The 19,263-nt window shown below is 35.8% G+C and overlaps 3 protein-coding genes across 7 annotated transcripts; all 3 read left to right on the forward strand.

Annotated features, from left to right (window-relative positions):
- The first annotated feature begins 780 nt into the window (after positions 1-780).
- On the forward strand, positions 781-3,133 carry LOC111282063 (protein SPIRAL1-like 1). 2 transcript variants are annotated; one of them, XM_089760532.1, is made up of 3 exons: positions 781-916; positions 1,817-2,090; positions 2,857-3,133. In XM_089760532.1, exons 2-3 carry the CDS (start codon positions 1,851-1,853, stop codon positions 2,944-2,946), a joined length of 330 nt encoding a protein of 109 aa, XP_089616658.1. In that variant the 5' UTR covers positions 781-916; positions 1,817-1,850; the 3' UTR covers positions 2,947-3,133. The 2 variants fall into 2 exon arrangements, with proteins under 2 accessions (XP_089616658.1, XP_022725719.2); XM_022869984.2 differs by having other exon boundaries at positions 911-968.
- Positions 3,134-3,757: 624 nt separating this feature from the next.
- SIK1 (Protein kinase superfamily protein) lies at positions 3,758-16,019 on the forward strand. Of its 4 annotated transcripts, none has more exons than XM_022869441.2 (18): positions 3,758-4,566; positions 4,727-4,815; positions 4,910-5,017; positions 5,175-5,282; positions 5,761-5,851; positions 7,192-7,244; positions 7,836-7,898; positions 8,588-8,632; positions 8,988-9,023; positions 9,841-9,896; positions 11,283-11,364; positions 13,106-13,234; positions 13,406-13,559; positions 14,347-14,500; positions 14,731-14,941; positions 15,293-15,493; positions 15,587-15,687; positions 15,759-16,019. In XM_022869441.2, the coding sequence occupies exons 1-18, from the start codon at positions 3,855-3,857 to the stop codon at positions 15,856-15,858; spliced, it is 2,493 nt and encodes an 830-aa protein (XP_022725176.2). In that variant the 5' UTR covers positions 3,758-3,854; the 3' UTR covers positions 15,859-16,019. The 4 variants fall into 4 exon arrangements, with proteins under 4 accessions (XP_022725176.2, XP_022725178.2, XP_022725177.2 ...); XM_022869443.2 differs by having other exon boundaries at positions 15,602-15,687; XM_022869442.2 differs by having other exon boundaries at positions 13,409-13,559.
- A 489-nt stretch (positions 16,020-16,508) lies between these two features.
- LOC111283071 (uncharacterized) lies at positions 16,509-18,701 on the forward strand. Its single transcript, XM_022871460.2, has 5 exons — positions 16,509-16,930; positions 17,040-17,110; positions 17,197-17,372; positions 17,994-18,102; positions 18,232-18,701. The coding sequence occupies exons 1-5, from the start codon at positions 16,651-16,653 to the stop codon at positions 18,526-18,528; spliced, it is 933 nt and encodes a 310-aa protein (XP_022727195.2). The 5' UTR covers positions 16,509-16,650; the 3' UTR covers positions 18,529-18,701.
- The last annotated feature ends 562 nt before the right edge of the window (positions 18,702-19,263 follow it).

A 19,263-nucleotide genomic window follows, 5' to 3' on the forward strand; every position in this document is an offset into this window, starting at 1 on the left:
AAAATGTGTCACAAATTTTTGAGAATTTAATCTTTTTAATGTTATTTTAAGAAATTTAATCTTTGTAATATATATTTTTTAAAAATTTCAATTTAATGGTTAATAATTTTAGAAATTAAACTTTCTAAAAAAATAATATTATAAAGATTATATTCTTTTAAATAATACTATAAGAATTAAATTTTTAAAAATAAAAAAGCACAAAAATCTATGGCACATTTAATATTTTTTTATATTATCTTTGGATTAAATTTATATATTAAATTTAAATTATATTTTAGACCAAAATGTAAAAAATAAAAAAATCAAATCAAATCGAATTAATTATATATATATTTTAATTTTTATATATTTTAAATTTTTATAATATAAATTAATTATTTTATATAAAAATTAATTTTAATATATTATAAATTTTATTAAATTAATATATAAAAATTTTTTTTAAAATAGATGAATTAAATTGAATTAAATTTATAAAATTTAATTTGAATCGAATTGATTTTAAAAGAATTAATTTAAATTTATATTAAAATTTAAAAATTTATAATATTATATATTATATCCAAAATTAAATTGTCATTATCAGCCTTATCCATACCAATCCTAACTTACAAGCTAAGCTAAAATTTTCGCTCCCCATTTTTGGCTAATTTCACTATAAACAATTTCAAACTCCTCACACTTGCCACTACAAGACAAAATCAAAAAACGTGGAATAAGCAAAAATCATAAGTGAACTTATCATATTTCATTTACTAAGGAATAGTCGTTTTCAATCCTCAAATAACAAAAACGCTCGCTTTTCTTTTTTGGGTGCAGTTGGCCAGTTGCTGTGACTCTGTGACATACATACTGTCACGCCCTTGCACTTTATCACTCTCTCCAGATCTGATCTCAAAAAATAAAAATCAAGGTAATTTCAAAATCCTAGCCTTAGATCTCCTCTTCTTCGTCGTATTTCAAAGGTTTAGTGTGTCATTCACTGAGTTCAGCCGTCAATTTCTTGATTCTAATCGTTTTATTTACTGTATCTGATTCGATGCTTTTCACTTTGGCTACTCATTTTTTGTGTTTCAATTTGTTTGTTTGATGTTTTTCTTTTTGGATTAGAAGTAGTGAGTCAAAGCTTTTTGATTGTGACGTTTTTTTTCTTATTCTGAATCGTTGATTATGTCGATGTTGTTGTCATATTATTTGATTTTTTTTAATGTGTTAGAAATTATTAGTTTTTTATTTTATTTTATGTTAATTGTATGGGAAATTCTGTGAAATTATGAATTATATGCTCTGTTTGCTGTAGTTGAAATGTAAATGGCATTCAATTGTGCTATGGAGTATTCAATCTTCTTGATTTTGAGTGAGGAATATGTGCTATACTCGAAATCAAACTATGAAAGGAAAAGGAGACGGTTTAAAAATGAGAACCAGTGTGTTATAATGGAACAAATGTTCATAGGACCTCGCGATATGTGGTTTTATCCTTTATGGCTAAGCATTGGGGCATTTCATTGAGTGTTACTTGGATAGAAAGAATCTTGTTTGGAAGTGGTATTCAAGACCGGCATTGCATTTCGGAAGTGAAAGGGGGTGTGAACTGTGAAGTCTAGGAATAACATTGCTGAAAATATTTTTTGTCTAGAATTGTGATGGAAGTTCCTTCAGTATGCTTGTTTTGCTTCATGTCTTCTGCTTGTACTGAACGATATCGTTTAAAATGTCCGTTGGTGTTGTCGATTGATTTATATTCATTCCTTTAGTGGTAAAATTGGATTATAGATTTTTACTTTGTCTTTCATCCCTCCCTGTGTGATAGGTTTTTAACTTCATTTCCTTGTAAGCTGGAAAAGATGGGTCGTGGAGTTAGCAGTGGTGGTGGGCAGAGCTCATTGGGCTATCTGTTTGGGAGTGGAGAAGCTCCAAAACCAGCCACAAACAACTCCCAAGCTGCTCCAACTGAAGCACCTGCTGTCTCAAAACCTTCTCCTGCTCCTGCTCCTGCTCCTCAGCCAGTAGATATTACCAAGCAAATTCCTGCTGGTATTAACAGTATGCATGCTGATAGTCAGAACACTGGCAGTTTCATTACGGTATAACCCCTTTATGACTGCTTTATCAGTCCTTAAAATTGTATGATACTAGAAGGCTTGCCCTTTTGGTGGTGTAAGTAGTTATGCAGAATAGATGTCTGGGTAGTTCAGAAAGAGCTAATTATGTGCTTTTGATAAATGCCTTGAAAATATGATTTGTGCTTGTTAGAAACTTAAATCTTATTGAGGAGAAACAATAAGTGAGGAATTGTCATGCCTGCATCTTTAAGTAATGTGTATCAAAGTTCCGGGAATTAGGTTGGAAGCTTTGAATCTTTTTATAGTTTAATTATTGTTTGGGATTAACACATCCAGTAAAAGTATAATTTTTTATAGTTGTACACTTTTCGTTAATTACTGTTCGAAGATAGCTGAAATATGTAATGTTTTATCCCAAGTGTCCGTCTCTCCTTCCTTGACCCTAGTGATAAATGACTAAATAACTTTGAAGTATTAACTATTTTACAAGGGAATTGGCTTGGAAAATCGATAATTGAATATACAGGGAGGATATCATTCCAATGTGTGTTGGAAGCTATAATATTATGCTTGTAAAACTTGTGGTAAGATATTAGATAAATACTTGCTTTGATGGTGTTTATAATTGATTTTGCTGTTTAAATCAACCAGTTACTACCCTTTTATGGATTAATGTCTGTATTCATCCGCCTAAGGTTATTCAGGGTGTATTGAAATTAAGTTTACGGGACAGGTTGAACTCCTATAATAACTTATGTCATTGTCATTTTTTTTCCCGTGGATGCAGGATCGACCTTCCACCAAAATTCATGCTGCCCCTGGAGGTGGATCTTCTCTGGGCTACCTTTTTGGTGGGGGACCTGGGGGTAGTAAATGAGATTGTGTCTTCATATATGAGGAATGAAAACTTAAGTCGCATGTGGTGTAATATACAGGTTTTGTGGTTGTTGTTCAGTGTATTCAATCAAGAGTTCTCCAGATTAGATGCACAAACATCTATTTCAGAGCTCAGTTACTATGAAAAACAATGTTATATATGTATAATTCTGTCATTTTACCTTGTCTCTCAGTCTCTTTATCCTCAAGTTACAAGTACAAGGCTAAAAGTGTTCGATTCTGGTATCATCTAGCATGTGTCGATTGCATATTTTTTGTGTTTTACATGTGTTAATATGTATTTTACGTGTGTTGATATGAATCAAGTGTGACATTGTAACATGAAAAATTAAGTCTATATAACCCTTTACTTTGGTCACTGTTGATCAAATTTGGACAAGTTATTCTTTATATATACTTTAATTCAAGATATAAGAAAATTTCTTGTTTTTTCCTACTCATTTTGCAGGAAAATGCAAAATTATTTAAAATAATTTTCATCTTTTTTTACAAAATTACTAGAAAACAAGAGCCTTGAATTATGGTAATCGCAGTGTTTTTAGATGAACGTTGATTTCATATATTTATTTATTAATCATTTTTAATAATTACTTATAGAGGCCATGTGTATGGAAGGCCCAATTAAGGGAATTTCTGTGACTCATATTTCTTGGTGATTAAACACTGACTATTTGAAAAGAAAATTAGGCTTTGACCTGGAAAGGCCCAAAAGAATCCAGCGCATCTCACGTGGAGGGGCCCATTTAATTTTCCATTTAAGAAATTACTGTTTTTTATTATTATTATTTTTTGATCCAGCGCAACGGCTATCTGCGATTCTCTCGTTCACTGATCTGAGTTCTCTGACTTTTGACGCGCTGACACTCCCCGAGTGGGAAAAGGAAAGGAATGGATTATCCGCACGGCTCTCGCCGGGGCCGTAATGCCGCGGCCAAACACGAGTTATACTCAACGGTTGTCATCCACTCTGGATCCGAATCAGAATCCGACTCCGATTCCCGTAAATCCAAACCTAACCCGCAACCGCCTCGCGAACCGGACCCTTACGCCACAATGCTTTTTAAAGACGGAGACGAAGAAGACGAAGACGACTCCTCCCTCCCTCCTCTCCTTAAACGTCTGCCTAAAGACTTCGGCGGCGGAGGCGGCGGTCCTGCCGACTTCGACGACGATGACGAAGCTGGAGATTTCGGAACTGTGATCGTGAAAACCGATCGCGGACGTAAAACTCGCGGTCAAACGTCCTATTTGTTTAAGCCACCGGCGGCGGCGGTGGTGAGCCCGATGAGGGCAAGGAGAGATGAAGTGGACGTTGATGATGACGAGGAGGATGAGGATGGTGACGGGGAAGGTTTTGGGACGTTTGTGGTGAGATCGACGGTGAGGAATGAGAAGGAAGGGAGCGGGACGGTGGTGAAGAGAGCAGTGGCGAGTATGGGAGAGTTAGGGTTTGGGAAGCAAAAGAGATCTACTTCGAGTGCGTCTTTGCAAGGGGAAGAGAATCGGTTCTTTCAAAACAGTAAGGTTTCCTCAAGCTCGATTCCCGATAGCGTTACTAGAGAAGATCCTTCCACTAAATATGAGTTGCTCAATGAGCTCGGTGAGTTTTTAATTGTACTTTTTAAAGCTAATTGAATGATAATTATCATGTAAATGCTAAGGGAACTGTGGTTTCTTTAATGAATGGGAATTCATCTGATTTTATTGAGATTGAAACGAAAGGAAAAATTTGTAACTGATATTGGATTTTTGGGTTGCAGGGAAAGGATCTTACGGGGCTGTTTACAAGGCTAGAGATATAAGAACTTCAGAGCTTGTTGCCATTAAAGTTATATCTTTAAGCGAAGGGGTGTGTATGATTTTCTTGTTTGTATTTGATATACTTGATGGCGTTGGCAGGATGAATCACTGGCAATTGAACTTTTATGTTTGTTTATTTGTAGGAAGAAGGGTATGAAGAAATTCGTGGTGAAATTGAGATGTTGCAACAATGTAGTCATCCAAATGTTGTTCGGTACCTTGGGAGCTACCAAGGGGAAGAATATCTTTGGGTTGGTGCAATAAGCAATTTTCTCCATCTAATTTTTGTTTCAGGATAGTTTGAGTTAATTTCAGTTGCTAGGTGCATTGCTTTGTAAGTTCTTTTGAAGCATTTGCTCTTTACTGATAGCTGGTTATTGGAATAACTTATTTCCGTGTTTTGGACAGATAGTAATGGAATACTGTGGAGGTGGAAGTGTTGCTGATTTGATGAATGTTACGGAGGAGCCTTTAGAGGAGTATCAGATAGCATATATCTGTCGGGAAGCTTTAAAGGTATTATTGAATCCATTGAGTTTGGAAATAAATAATACTGGTCACAAGGAACCTAAGTATCGTATGGTTGTAGAGATTCCTTTTAAAGCATGTAGAAAACCAAAGTGACATTCTTCCTTTCTATTATTGTGTCAAAATGGAGATTCTTTCCTTAACCATATTTACTTAATATGAAATTGCCACCAATGTTATCAAACTTCTTTTTCTCTGTGTACTTTGAGTACCTCTTTTTGTGTTTTTCTGCTGTCATGCTTGATCTTCGGCGGTCATAGGATATTAACAGCTCTTACATGCAGAAACAATGTGTTCGCATGTGCATGTTTGTGTGCTTATTTGTTGTCACATGTGCTTGTTACGACTGGGGCCCCAGACAATAACAATTAAAGTCTAGCAAACTACCCATAATAATGTCCATGCGTTATCTAATTTGTATCCATTTTCTAATTAACATATTGCCTTTCAATTTCTTCTTATTCAGGGCCTTGATTATTTGCACTCAATTTTCAAAGTTCATCGAGATATTAAGGGTGGTAATATCTTGTTAACTGAACAAGGAGAGGTCAAGTTGGGTGAGTATACTTTGCATAAATTTATATAATTGAAGTCTTTTGTAACTCTGGAAGTTAAAATTCTTGAAGTTAGTGCATCCATCCTAATATTTGTTGCCATGTGGTAGGATTAGTAACTATTTTGTTGTCCTTGACAGAAATTTCCATCATAAAGAAGTTTATATCTGATCTGTTTTGATCCTTAGTATTTACCAAAAAAAGCACCCTAGAAACACATTTTACTTGTCAGTCCCTTTGTATACAAGAATGCAGTAGAAACAACAGTCTTTGTCATTAAAAGTGTATTTTGAGATTTCTTAAAGCCTCTTCTGTCCTTAAAGGTTTCTGTCAGATTGTTTAAAGCTAATGCTTCATAGGTTATCACAGAAAACAAGATTTCTTACGTAGTTATTGCCTTCTTATTATATTGATTTAGGGTGTTGAACTTGAAATAGATATTCATCAGTAGTTTCTCGTTCTTCTTAAATTGGATTTGAAGTTTTCCATTCAAATATATTTTTTGAGAAATCTTATACTTTGTTTCTTTATGAAGTTAAGGATGGTTATTTATACATATCCTGCCCTAGATTCTGCAGTGCAGGAACCACCTGCTGTGGATTGCTCATTGGTTATGCTTGTTAGACTAGAATCCTAATTTAGCCATACTTTCTAAACTAAATAAGAGGATTATTAGTTGTTAATGATCCCACCCAAACTGAGGTCTTTGTAGGGGTTATTCACTAGTGGTGCTATCCTTAAAATTGTTGAATGAAATGACTTCTCTTATGACTTGATCTGCCCTTGCACTTCTTGGCCTGAAAGTTGTTGTATTCCACCAAGCATATGTGACTATTCTGCCTATCTTTATTTGCATACTCTGAAATTACAGAACTAAATGTTGACCGAAATTCTCTGTATTTTGGCCTGTGATATCCTATATTTGGCTGCAATTTTAGGAGTGAGTCTGTGTAGTAGTTTTCCTTTTGCGGGATTATGCTGTTTCTATATTGAATTGGATGATGCTTTTTAATTTAAAGAAAGATTTCAATGAAAGTGCTTTTTTTTCTTGAACTTGAATTTTTATAAATTGAATTTCAATGATAATATTAAGCAGACAAATTTGATGAATGTACAGACATCTTGAACTTTTTAATTGAATTTGGGTGATAGTCCTAAGTAGATATAAGTAATGACTTAGACATGCCTTGAAGATAGTCAAGAAGGTCTGAGGTCTGAGACAAATTGGAAGGGAGAGAATTTGTATGAATCCTGTTTCTTTCTAGGCTTAATGTTTTACCTTTTTTTTTCTCCATGACAACTTGCTGATCTGTAAATCTGGTGTTATTTTGACCATTGAACAGGTGATTTTGGGGTAGCAGCACAGCTTACAAGGACCATGTCAAAGCGTAATACTGTATGTAGTATTCTAACTACTTTGCAATGTGTCTAACTTTTTCACTTCTTTCGAGCATAATATAGACGTTCTGACAAAGGTTATGCGTTATATCTCGGTGTTTTGGTGTATCTAGGCCAGAGGATATTCTGGAAGAATTTTCTGAATGACTTAAGAGAAATCAATTTCATCCTACACTTTCTTGCTAATGTCAAAGTGATAGGTGAATAAATTATTTATAAGGTCAGCTCTTTAGATATCATGTTAAATATACTAAACAAGGCAACTCTTCATCTAGTTTGCCCATCAACCAGTCTTTCAAGTGTAAGAGATCACACATTACAAGCATACCAAAAACTCCCTTAACTTCCTTTATTATAGAATCTTATGGTGTGTGGCACTTTTCTGGAAGCGGGGACAGCTGTCCTGCAGATGAGTGCTGCAGCTCATGTAGTAATAGCTATCTTTTACCTCCTTCATAGTAAATGACATTGATGGATTTCTTGACTTGCATCATTGATATCTTATAATTATTTGATAATTTATTTGTCCTAAATTAATGGAAGTGTGTATATGTGTGTGTTTTATAATATTATTCTTATTTGTTTTCAGTTTATTGGCACTCCTCATTGGATGGCTCCAGAAGTTATTCAGGAAAGTCGCTATGATGGAAAGGTATCATATACATTGATCTCAATGGTTTTGATCTTTTTTTTTTTTTTTGGCTTACCACTTTGCCGATTTCCTTGTTCTTTTTTCATTTTGTAATAGAACTAGAGAATGGAAGAAAGGAAACTAATAATCTTCTATGAGCTCCTAGGATCAGTTGAGGAAGCAATAAAAAACTTTATGTGAAATTATACCTCATTTATCTTGTGAAAACAAAAGGTATAAATGACTTTGCTATCCAACGCAGCAGCACTGTAGTATAATCTTAAGTATGACACCTAAAGTGGAGATTTTAGTACTTGGAGGATGGGGCTTCTTTGAGATGATCATGGCATGCCTTTTCACACTGGTTTTGTATGTTTGGGGGTTTTTCATTTATAGAGATGTATAACAATTATTAAAAGTTTGAAAACTTGGAATTGCATGAAATAACTTGGATATAAAACAGATTTACCAAAATAAAAAAACCAGATAAATAGTATGTAAAATCCCAAATTTCAAGAAAACCTGAGGAAGGCTGGGCATTTTCAGCATGTTTATTGAAAGTTTTTCTTGCTAGTAAATATTGCTTAGATTAATGGAAATGTTAGTATGAATCATTGATTTGATTCTTGTTAAAAGGATTTAATATCTTTGAAATGATAAAGTCGTTCATGTTATAACTTCATTTTTCATTTTAAATTTTTTAATTCCAGGTAGATGTGTGGGCACTTGGTGTATCTGCAGTTGAAATGGCAGAGGTATTCTTATTATTTTTGTCTCCCAGCAAAATCTGTAAATGGCATCTGATTGGTTGTTTTTGATATTCTAGAAGAAGTATTTGACTTTGTGGATTCGTTGCTTGAATTGAATTTATTGGTTACCCAAGCAATTTTGGATAAAGATTTTTTTATTAGTAGCTCCAATATTTAGGATAAAAAAGGTGGGACCACACTCATTGAGGACGAAATAAGAGCAAAACTCGTTTAATAGTTGTTGTAGCTCTTATTTGTAATAGTTGAGGCTTGTCTCTATTGAATGACTTTTGAGAAAGAATTATTGAAGGTGAATGAAACTCAATGATAACAACCCTTGACATCTTCGATTTTTTTTCAGGGGCTTCCTCCAAGATCAGCAGTGCATCCAATGAGGGTAAGTGCATGATATGAAGCATTTAAACTTTGATAATTTGGTTTTTGTATGCACGATACATCATGCCATAACCACTCTCAATGTGAATTACTTCTCCTTGATAGAGACATTAAGTCTTGATTAATAATATTGCGTAGGATGGCTTTAAAAGTAGTGCCTCCAGGAATGGATCTTCTGAAATGGTACATATTAAAGCAATTCATCTATCCAGGGTCAAAAGATAGCCTTAAGTATGATTTGTGGCTACATTGTATGCATTCAATGTCCTTTGCCAAATATGAAATTCTTTTGGCTTATGTTATTGTACACTCTGGCCTTTGTTTTAAAGTTAGCATGCAAAATTGAACCGTAGAGGTTATTGATGATAGATGCTTTGTTTTCTTTAGTCATTCAGTAAATTATCAAGTGTTTCAGGTTTATATTTTTAAAATTTGTTGACACAGTTGGATTTTGATGGTCAGGATGGGAGCATGACTTTCACCTATGGCACCACGTTACTGTTATAAATTGATTCAAATGGACCTCTGTTGGTTTTCTGACCTTCACTTCCAGTTTTGGGCATGTGTTTGCTGGATAAAATGTGAAAATAAGTGTTTGTTGTTGTAGGAATATCAGCCGAAAATGAGTGTTTGGCCACTTAGAGGGGATGCATATGGGTGACTATATTTATGTGATTGACTGTTGTTGCATATATAAAATATCATGTTCAATGTTTCTGGATCCTCAAGCCTTTCTTATTAATGTTGTTTTTGATGATTTTTTTTTTCCATCATTCTCAATTAGTCTTTGAAGGATAACATAATGTTGTCTGTAATAGGTTTTGTTTATGATATCGATTGAGCCAGCTCCGATGCTTGAGGACAAAGAAAAATGGTTTGTCTCTCTAGTCCTTTTTATGAGCAGTATTTTCTGTAGCTGCTTAAAGAATGGTAGCTTACAAGTTGGCTCTGAAACGTCAAAACTGATGACCAGAATTAAAAGATTCTTATTTCTGTTGTACAGCACCATCTACGTGAATTTCTGGCCACTATGAGTAAATCATGTACCAATATTGTGTTTTGAACCATGTGGCATGGTGCTGTTTTACTGCCTCATCACCATTTTCCCCTCCATTTTACTTTCTCCAGTTGTCATCTGTCTAATTGCAGATAATAGCTTAACCTGAATTTTATTTAGCAACTTCCAACCACTACATTAACCATATGGCATAACCTGAATTATCTTTAGCTTAACCATGTGGCATAGTGCTGTTTTGCTGCCTCATCATGATTTTCCCCCCACCATTTTACTTTTCAAGTTGTCAATGTCATCTCTTCAATTGCAGATAATAGCTTAATCTGAATTGTCTTTAGCAACTTCCAATGGGTTCATTAGTTCAATCCTTCTACTATTGTGAAGTTTGGACTCATTTTCAAAATCCTTATATGTGCAATAGTCTGACTTTCTTAAACTTTGCTATATCATTTTTTATCTTTCAACTTCACAAAATCCTTCTACCGTGATAGTTGTCACTGTTACTCTATGCTATCCAATTCATGATCTTTCCTTTGTCCATCAGTAGTGACCTTTTGGGTCTTTTATGATCAGTTCACATCACATGTCTGCATATTCTCAAGGTTTTTTTGCCAGTATTCATGTAGCTTTTCATTGACAAAAAACATAAGAAAATATAGACATTAGCTATGAGAACTGATGTTAAGAGGGAGAGGAAGAGTCTTATTATTCTTCCCTCTTTAAAAGTTCTGTGAACAGATGTGGCGGCTTTCAACTTTCATTGTGATGGATTTTCATGATATCTTATGTTTTGAACTTTGATTTTTTTCTAATTATTTGTTTATTTCTGTGAGGTTATGTTTTCATGATTGATTTTTTGGAAAGATGGTAACTTAAAAGAGGAGAATGATTGGTTGTTGTTTCTAGATTGATGTACATCCAGCAATGGTAATTCACTCTTCGAATAAGCAGTACAGAGATCCTTTTTCAAAGAATAATCAAGTTGACAATTTGTGCTTTTCTTTACATGTCATACTTCAGCTGTTAACCATTATTTGTAAAATATTTAATTTGGGTAGCCTTCTCCAGTATTTCTCCATGCTAAAATGAGGTAGATTACACTTGATTTTCCACATTTGACCATGGGTGTTTTAAGCTACAAGTGGCTGTCAAATATGAGTTTAATAAATTTGATTTAAGTACGGTTAAGTTCATTAAAAACATCATAGATCTCTGTGTTCTGACTTAGGTTGTTTTGACATTCAGGTCTCTTGTATTTCATGATTTTGTTGCTAAGAGCCTTACAAAGGATCCACGACTACGCCCTACAGCATCTGAGATGCTGAAGGTATGGTAATAAATCTGTCTACCTTTATTGCAGGAATTTCACATTCTTAGGAATTTTCATCTTACTGTTTCTTATATATATGTTTTGTATGCTGGAATGTCGAAGTGTTCTCAGATTAAACATTATTAAAATCTGTTCTATTACTTTCAACTTGTCATCTGTGCTAGTAAGTGTTAAAACATTTAGCTTAAACCAAATTGACATTAGGCGGAGAGGTTCAACCTGATTATTTGGCCATAGAAAATCCCAAACTAACATGCTGTGGGATGTTGACATTGGAACAAGGACATCCTTGTCCCTTTCATTCTGGTCATCTACCATTGGAGTTGCAAGCGGCAGTGACAGGCCCTCTTACAGAAGCTTTATGTTTGAATAAAATGGTAATAATATTTAACATGGCAGGAGAATTCTGAGTTACGAACCTGCAGTATAAGACTAGAATGAAAAGAATTACAATGTGCTAGTGTCACGGTCAGTGCACAAATCCTCAGCCAAGTGGGTCGAGAGACACAGCTTGTTCAAGTTGGTGCGGGCAAAGGACTGCGAAGGATCAAAATTAAGGTCGTAAAGGCACATATGACACCCAAGTGTGCGGACCAGGGCTTAGGCTAAGGTGCGAGAGCACGGCAAGGTGAGCAGCCTAGAGCCGGTTACGAGGACTGCTCGTTGGAAGGATTTACAACACTCTAGAAGAGTGGTGCAGGCAGTCAGGCACAGGAGGCTCTTAAACAGCCTGGAGACAGGCCAAGCCCGTGGGTGCAAAAGAGTCTAAAAAAGCTTAGAGATAGGTCAGGCGAGTGGGCAATGAAGGGTCTAGAGAAGCCTGGAGGCAGGTCAGGTGCACAGGCACCGAAGGTTCCAGAAGGGCCAGGTGCGGGACCAGTAGCGGGTACTGTAGCATCCAGACAAGGAAGGCTATTTAAGGCCCTAGCTGTGGGTGGAGTAGCGACCAGAAGGAGAAGGTTCTGGAACCCACTAAGTGCAGGCACTCAGTGGGAGTGCCTGGGCCCTTTCAGACTTGAGGCTCAGTAGGGAGCCTGGAACCAGCTGGATTCTGCAAAGGCCTTAGCTGACCTAGATAGTGTCTAGGGACCATGGAATGGTCTAGAAGGACTATGATGGCCACACACTTGGTTCAATAAGGGTCACATGTGCCGGGGAGGCCCTCCCCTCATTTGTACATCATAGAGAAGAAGTACTTGGTTAGTCCTAGACTTAGCCATACTTAGACACTTGGGGATAGACATCAGAGTCATTGTATGTGCATTGAATAATTATATATAAGATCAAGTAAATAGAAGTACAGTTGCATTAACTCTCTCCTTCCTAGCTTTCTCCCAAGTTCTTAGGGAGCCAATGGAGTGGACAGCACAAGTGCTTGGCACAGAGTCGGGGAAAAGGCTGACTTAGGCTGTAGTTTCCTGCCTAAGGCCGCACGGGTCCTCTAGGCTTAAGCTCCCGGCCCATGACATCAGCTTCATCTATCATCAATGCTTCCTGCATATAAATGACCATCTTGTGCTTACTGCTTTGCTTTTTTCAAAATAGCCATACACCATCTTAATAGAGTTTAAATGAAGCATTTGCTTGATAGCAAAGGGGAAACAAAGGAGTTTTTTCAATATGCTTATTCACTTATTTCTTCTCCACCTTACCTGCATTTTCTTTGGCTTTTTTTAATTTTATTTTCTGTTATGTTTATACTTCTGACTTGAAATCATCATCCGTGTTTCAAACTTAGCACAAATTCATTGAGAAATGCAAATGTGGAGCTTCTGTAATGTTGCCAAAGATTGAGAAGGCTAAGCAAATAAGGGCTGCAATGGTTCATCAAGCACAAATTCTTGCTCCTACCGTTTCAGGACTTAATGTATGAATTCTCTTGTTCTAAATGCACTTATATCTTTTTTTTTCCCTCTTTCCAAAATGACCACATAATTGTGGATATGCAAATATTCTCACACACAGGGACAAACTAACTATCGTCTGTGGTGTGCATGCATATGTATCTCATCTGGTTCTAACTGCTTCCGATTTGTAGCAGCCATTGGTAAGTTCAAAGTTAAATGAGGATTATGGAGATACTGTTCCATCAATGCCTCAGAATATGGGTCTTCAAGTTGCAAATGAGGCTCCTGCAACTGGCACTTTGAAGAAGCATCACTTATCAGATGGTGTGGAAGTGACAGGTGAAGGTATGGAGTTCTTTTTTGCATGCCATATCTAATAATCTAGTTGGATTTCAGTGGTAGGGCTGATGGTAGTCAATGCTTGTGCAAATGTACTTGTAGCAAAAGGGGATAGGGGAAGGGGCTTGCTTGGGAGATCTATAATTAAACTCATGGGATTCGGTTTCTTGTTTTAAAAGAAATTTTTAGATATATGAAGACAGGTTTTATGTGGATGAACAGCTGAGCTGTAATACTGGTATAACATTTTAATGGGGCTTGGAATTCATTCCTTAGCTTGCATTCATGAGGATAATGGTGAAGCTATGAAGTCAGAAGTGTACTTATTTCTCCAACGGATTTCTTTTATTCGATAAATCTTGGATAGAATACCTTAATTACTCTGAGTTGCTGCAGGGAATGTTTGTTGTGGACCTAATCTGGTAGTGAATGGTAGAACTACGAGAATATTATTTCTATGTTTTGCTTACAGGGGGTAGAAAATAATAGTGAAAGCTTTGTTTACCGAATTTATTTTTTGTTAGACAATATCTAGTCGTCCTGGTGGTACCATACGGTTTAGGGATAATAATGCATTTATTTGCTCAAACTCGTAAAAAAAAAAAGGGCCAATTAGAAAGTTCTGAGGTTTGCTTTGCTGGTTGTCATCTCAATGGAGCGGACTGGAACTAACATAAATGTACTTTTTTAAATTTGTCGACTTTTTTCTTCATTATTTTTTTGGATAAACTTTGTTTGTCGTCTTGTATTCTCCCTTTTTTTTTTTTTTTTTTTCTAATTTGATGTTTAACAGGTGAGTTTGGCACTGTAATAGTTCATGGTGGGGATGAGTTGCAGAAGTCATTTGCTCAAAGTCAACTTCACAGAGGTAAAGAAGCTTCAACTGCTCTTGAACATGCTGACAGCTCCTTGATTAATGGCACAGGGCGCCATTTAGCTGAATCAGGGTACTTCCCTTCCTATACTCTTCTGAGTTTAATAAGTTCCAAGTTCATGATTCTATGTGTGTAGGTTTTTTAAAGTGAATTTTATTAAAAAATACTTGATAAACACCATAGGTTTTAATTACTATATATTTTTGCTCCATGTCTTGTAAGTGTGTGTGTATCACTAAAGTAGTGAAGCCTTTAATCTAGTTGCCAACTCAAGCATTCAATTGAGTGGGCCTGTTTTATAGGGTGGATAACAGAAGGGGTGCTTTGGCAAACAATACTACAATGGAAGAATCACATTTAATGGCTCAGGGATCTTCTCCTTCAATATTTGTCCCTCCTGAACTGAGTTCAGATATTGTTCAGCAGGCAAAGGCAAAAGGTGGCAGTGAAATCCGCAGTAGCACATTGAAGAATGAAACTGTCAGCAAGAAAGCTTTTGCTTTGCAAGATAAGGTTATTTTCATTCTGCACCTATATCCGCACCAATTAATAGATGGTCTTGGTCTTCATGGAATTCGAGTGAATCTTTGTTTGCTAACAATGAATTTGAATTTTTTCTGCTTTTGAAGTTTTCTGCCCTTTTATTCAAAGTTTAATTAGCTTGAATCTAAGCGTGAGGCACTTAGGGTTGTTTGTCTTGATATTTGCAATTATTTAGTACGTTCTGCTTCACAAGGTTCTCCCCTTTCATCTTTCCTCATTCCCCCAATTGTTAACTAACAAGTAAATATGTGCTTCCCGTTGGTTCCAGCCCATTCCCTTTCGGCTTTGCTCATTCCCCCAATTGACACTTGTTTTTTGCAGCTATTTTCGATATATGCAGCTGGTAATACAGTACCCATTCCATTCTTGAGGGCCTCGGACATATCCCCAATTGCCCTGCTGTCGGACAATGTCCTTGGAAGCACGCAGCAGGATAGTAATGGAACTGTGGCAGTGGAAGCACTGCAGGAACTTTTTGCTGGTGATGGGCAACCAAAGAAAGGTCGAAGAGCACAAAACGAGGTCGATTCCCATCTTCCTCTCTCCATATCTCTCTCTCTCTCCCTTTCCTTTTCCTTGTCTATATCTCTCAGAGGTTTATGAATCGTTTGCCAGTTTAACATGCTACAGATGCCACTTCCACCTAGCGTTTACCAAAGACTCACTTCAAGTTCTACACTAATGAATCTGGCGCAGGCCCTAGCTTACCATAAAATGTAAGTATCGGTAACTTCACCAATTATCAGCTACCATTTTTTTTACCCCATTTTTCTTCTATTCATTGCAGGTGCTATGATGAGATGCCACTGCAAGAGCTGCAGGCGACCCAGGAGGAGCAGACCATTCAAAACCTATGTGACACACTACGAACCATTCTCCGGTTGTAGATAGTTTATATGCTACATTTTTTTTTTGTTCATGTTATTTTTCTTATCTCCTTATGTTGTAAGGTTGCATGATAGCAAAAATGAATGTAATCAAATTTTCTTCTATCATATATTTCCTTCATCATCTATGATAAGAAAACCAAACCAATGGTGTTTCATCATCGTCTGTGCAAAGATTGGCTGTTGATGGATTAAGCTCTAGCTAACCAAAATGAGAAAACGAACACGATGAAAGAAATTATGGGAAGAATTTTTTATCAATTCGTAAGGTTTAATATAAATAAATTTAGTATAATTATGTATCTTTGAATTGGTTCCATGGGAAATTATTGGAGTGTATAACTTTTTCATAAATTTAAAATACATATTAATAAATAGTTAATTTAATTGATTAAAATTCATTTTTATTGATTCAAAGATTTTGAGTTTGAGTTTCATCTCTGTTGAAATAATTTCAAAGATACAATTTATAATTACTTATTTTAAATTATTAGTTATAATATATTTTTTTTATTTAAAGATTAAGTAATTTATTTTTCTCATATTTATCTTAAAAAAATTTTCCTAACTTGGGAGTGAGTAATTTATCTACTTTAGATTTATCTTAAAAAAAAAGTAATATATGGAATTCATCTAAGCTAAATATATGAATGGTAACTTGAGAAATTCAGACTGGGAAAAGTATAATATTTTGTATTGGCATTCACATGTATTTAGAGGGGTCGGCAACGAACGAAACCCTGTGTTTAGAGCCGACAATAGCAGCTGAAGACGGGACGGGAACAGAGAAGAATGATCAATAGTAGAATTATTCAGTCTCTGTTACAAAGCTCTCGAAGGCCTCCCTTTTGCTTCGTTGCTTCATCTTTCTCTACCGTAAGGCTCTCTCCTTTACCTCTCCCCACCGCCCTTGACCCTCCCTTTTCTGCTTCTCCTTCTCGTTTTGCTGTTGGTTCTTCTCTACAACTACAACCCATTTCCTCTTCTTCCTTTATTCACCGTCTATTAAGCAGCACCACTTCCAGCCACAACAAGCACGAGAACCAGCCAGAAGAAGATGACCCATTGCTCTGTATATCTCTATCTCTTTGTTTCTTTAGTACTTCTCTGCTTTGGCTCCTAGTGTTTGATCAAAGTTCTGTGTCTAAAACTGATTACTGTAAACTTCTTGGTTTTTGCAGATGAAACAATTGAAGATGATGGGGAAACCACAGATGGGTGGGAAGAAGAGGATGAAGTTGTCGAGCCCAAGGTACATTATTTCTGGTTTCTTTGATTTTGTATGATGCTATATAATTTACCTTGCTTTTTGATAACGAGTTGGTTTGATTTATATAGATTGGTGATGGAGGGGATGGTGGTGGTGTTGTATTCCAAGGTGTTCCATGGGGTGAATCTGTTCTTTCTATTGCCCATGATGTTCTAAAGGTGTTGAGTGATGACATTAAACTTTATGCTTTCAAGACTACACCTCGAGGATACATTTATGTCAGACTAGACAAATTGTCAAATGAGTAAGTATTACTATTTCTATTCTTCATTTGGGATTACAAATGTGAGAAACTAGAGTATCTTTTTTTGAGAAACTAGCTATCATCTGATTGTTGTTTTTATCACTTATATTTTGCTTATTGAAATGAAAAGCAAAAATCACCTTTGGATACAAAGGCAGATAATGGTTTTGAAGAATTTAAAATTAATATATATCTGTCTGTGTGTCTGTGTGTCTGTGTGTTCTTTTAGACCGCAAATATGCAATACATGATTTTACTTTTACATAGAACAGTAATTTTTGAATTTTACATTTTAATCATTTGTTCATTTTCAGTAATGACGGTATTTTTTTTCTCTCATTTGTTGTGCAGCTTTTAACCAATTTTTTAGAAAGTAAAATATAAGTAGCAAAAGCAATAACCAAGTAGTCTAATTTCTTGTGCTTGACCCAATTCATTGGTATTTGATCAAGAAAGAAGGAAGTTTCTCTTTATAAATATAAAATTTTCAGTGGAACTATGTATTCATTTTGTGATGGATAATCTTTTGATATGTGTTTGAGTGTAAATGTATTTAGCTTGGAACTTGAATCTCTAGGGTTCTTAATATTAATATTAAAAGACCAATCTGCCTTTCATCAGATATGGTTGTCCCAGCATGGAGGAGCTGGAGAGCTATAGTCAAGAATACAAGAAAAGATTAGATGAAGCTGGAGAACGGAGAGAAATACCTGATGATTTGGCTCTAGAGGTAATAAGTGGCTAGTTCTTACGTTCAGAGGCTCAGATATGGCTCTCTAGTCTCTACTGTTTGTCACTGAAGTTTGCCATGAAACTGTTAATGTATTTGTTATCTAAACAAGATGTTTATGTTTTGAAGGTATCATCTCCTGGTGCAGAGAGAATATTAAAGGTACCAGATGATTTAGATCGGTTCAAAGATATGGCTATGAGAGTTTGTTATATTGAAGATGCAGAGCCTAACTGTACCGAAAAGAGTGGAGTCTTCTTACTAGATTCCATTGAGCAAGAGAACTGTGTATGGAAGTTGGCAGATGTGAAGGAAAACAGGGACCCCAACAGCAAGGGTAGACCTTTTAGTCGTAAACAGAGGGATTGGAGATTAAAACTGCCTTTTGACAGGCATAGGATGATAATGCTATATCTTGAATACTGAAACAATGGTTGCCATGTTATAGGGAGAAAGGTGCTAAGAGTTTCTTATCAATTTTATTGATAAGGCTTTGGTATGAAAACCGAAAATTCTGGTATCGGTGCTATTTTCCTCATACAACCTATGTAGTGCTTAAAATTTCTTACTGATTACTAACAGCAATGACAGTTTGATTACATTGGATCCCTTTCTTTGTTCCCCATTTTAAAGTAGTTCCATGGCATAGCAGGAAGTCGTAGTTTCTTTTGAAGTTTATCATCAGGTAGCTTTTCTGGCCTCAGTACTTGTGTTATTGTAAAGTTTCAATTGTATGAAACTTCAGAAGAAGCATCTGGCTTACCGGTCAGGTATTTCATTTGGGCATTAGAAAATCATGAAAGAGATCCTAATCTGGTTGGTGATGGTATCCATCCATTCGTGAAAGCTTGGATTTTGAAGCCCAAAGTTACGAGATAGAATTTTTGACATAGCTAGACCGACTAACCAGTTCTATGGTGACAAATTCTTTAGCTGCCAGCTGGTCGTTTGGCCCATTATTCTTGGCCTAGTCCCAGCCTCCCAGGTGCCACTTCTCAGATTATTAGGTCCAATTTGGCCTTGGGTGAGATTGCAGTCATATGGTAAAGGACATGCTATATTGGATCATTGGTTGGTTAATGATAATTTCTCTATCCTTAGCAGGTGGCAATCCAATTTAATTATGGATTTTGTAGTTAATGTGTGTTTAAGAGTAACTTT

Source organism: Durio zibethinus, chromosome 5 (genome assembly GCF_047325235.1).
Source record: "Durio zibethinus cultivar Kanyao isolate XHJ-2024 chromosome 5, ASM4732523v1, whole genome shotgun sequence".
In the NCBI taxonomy this organism is placed as follows: domain Eukaryota; kingdom Viridiplantae; phylum Streptophyta; class Magnoliopsida; order Malvales; family Malvaceae; genus Durio; species Durio zibethinus.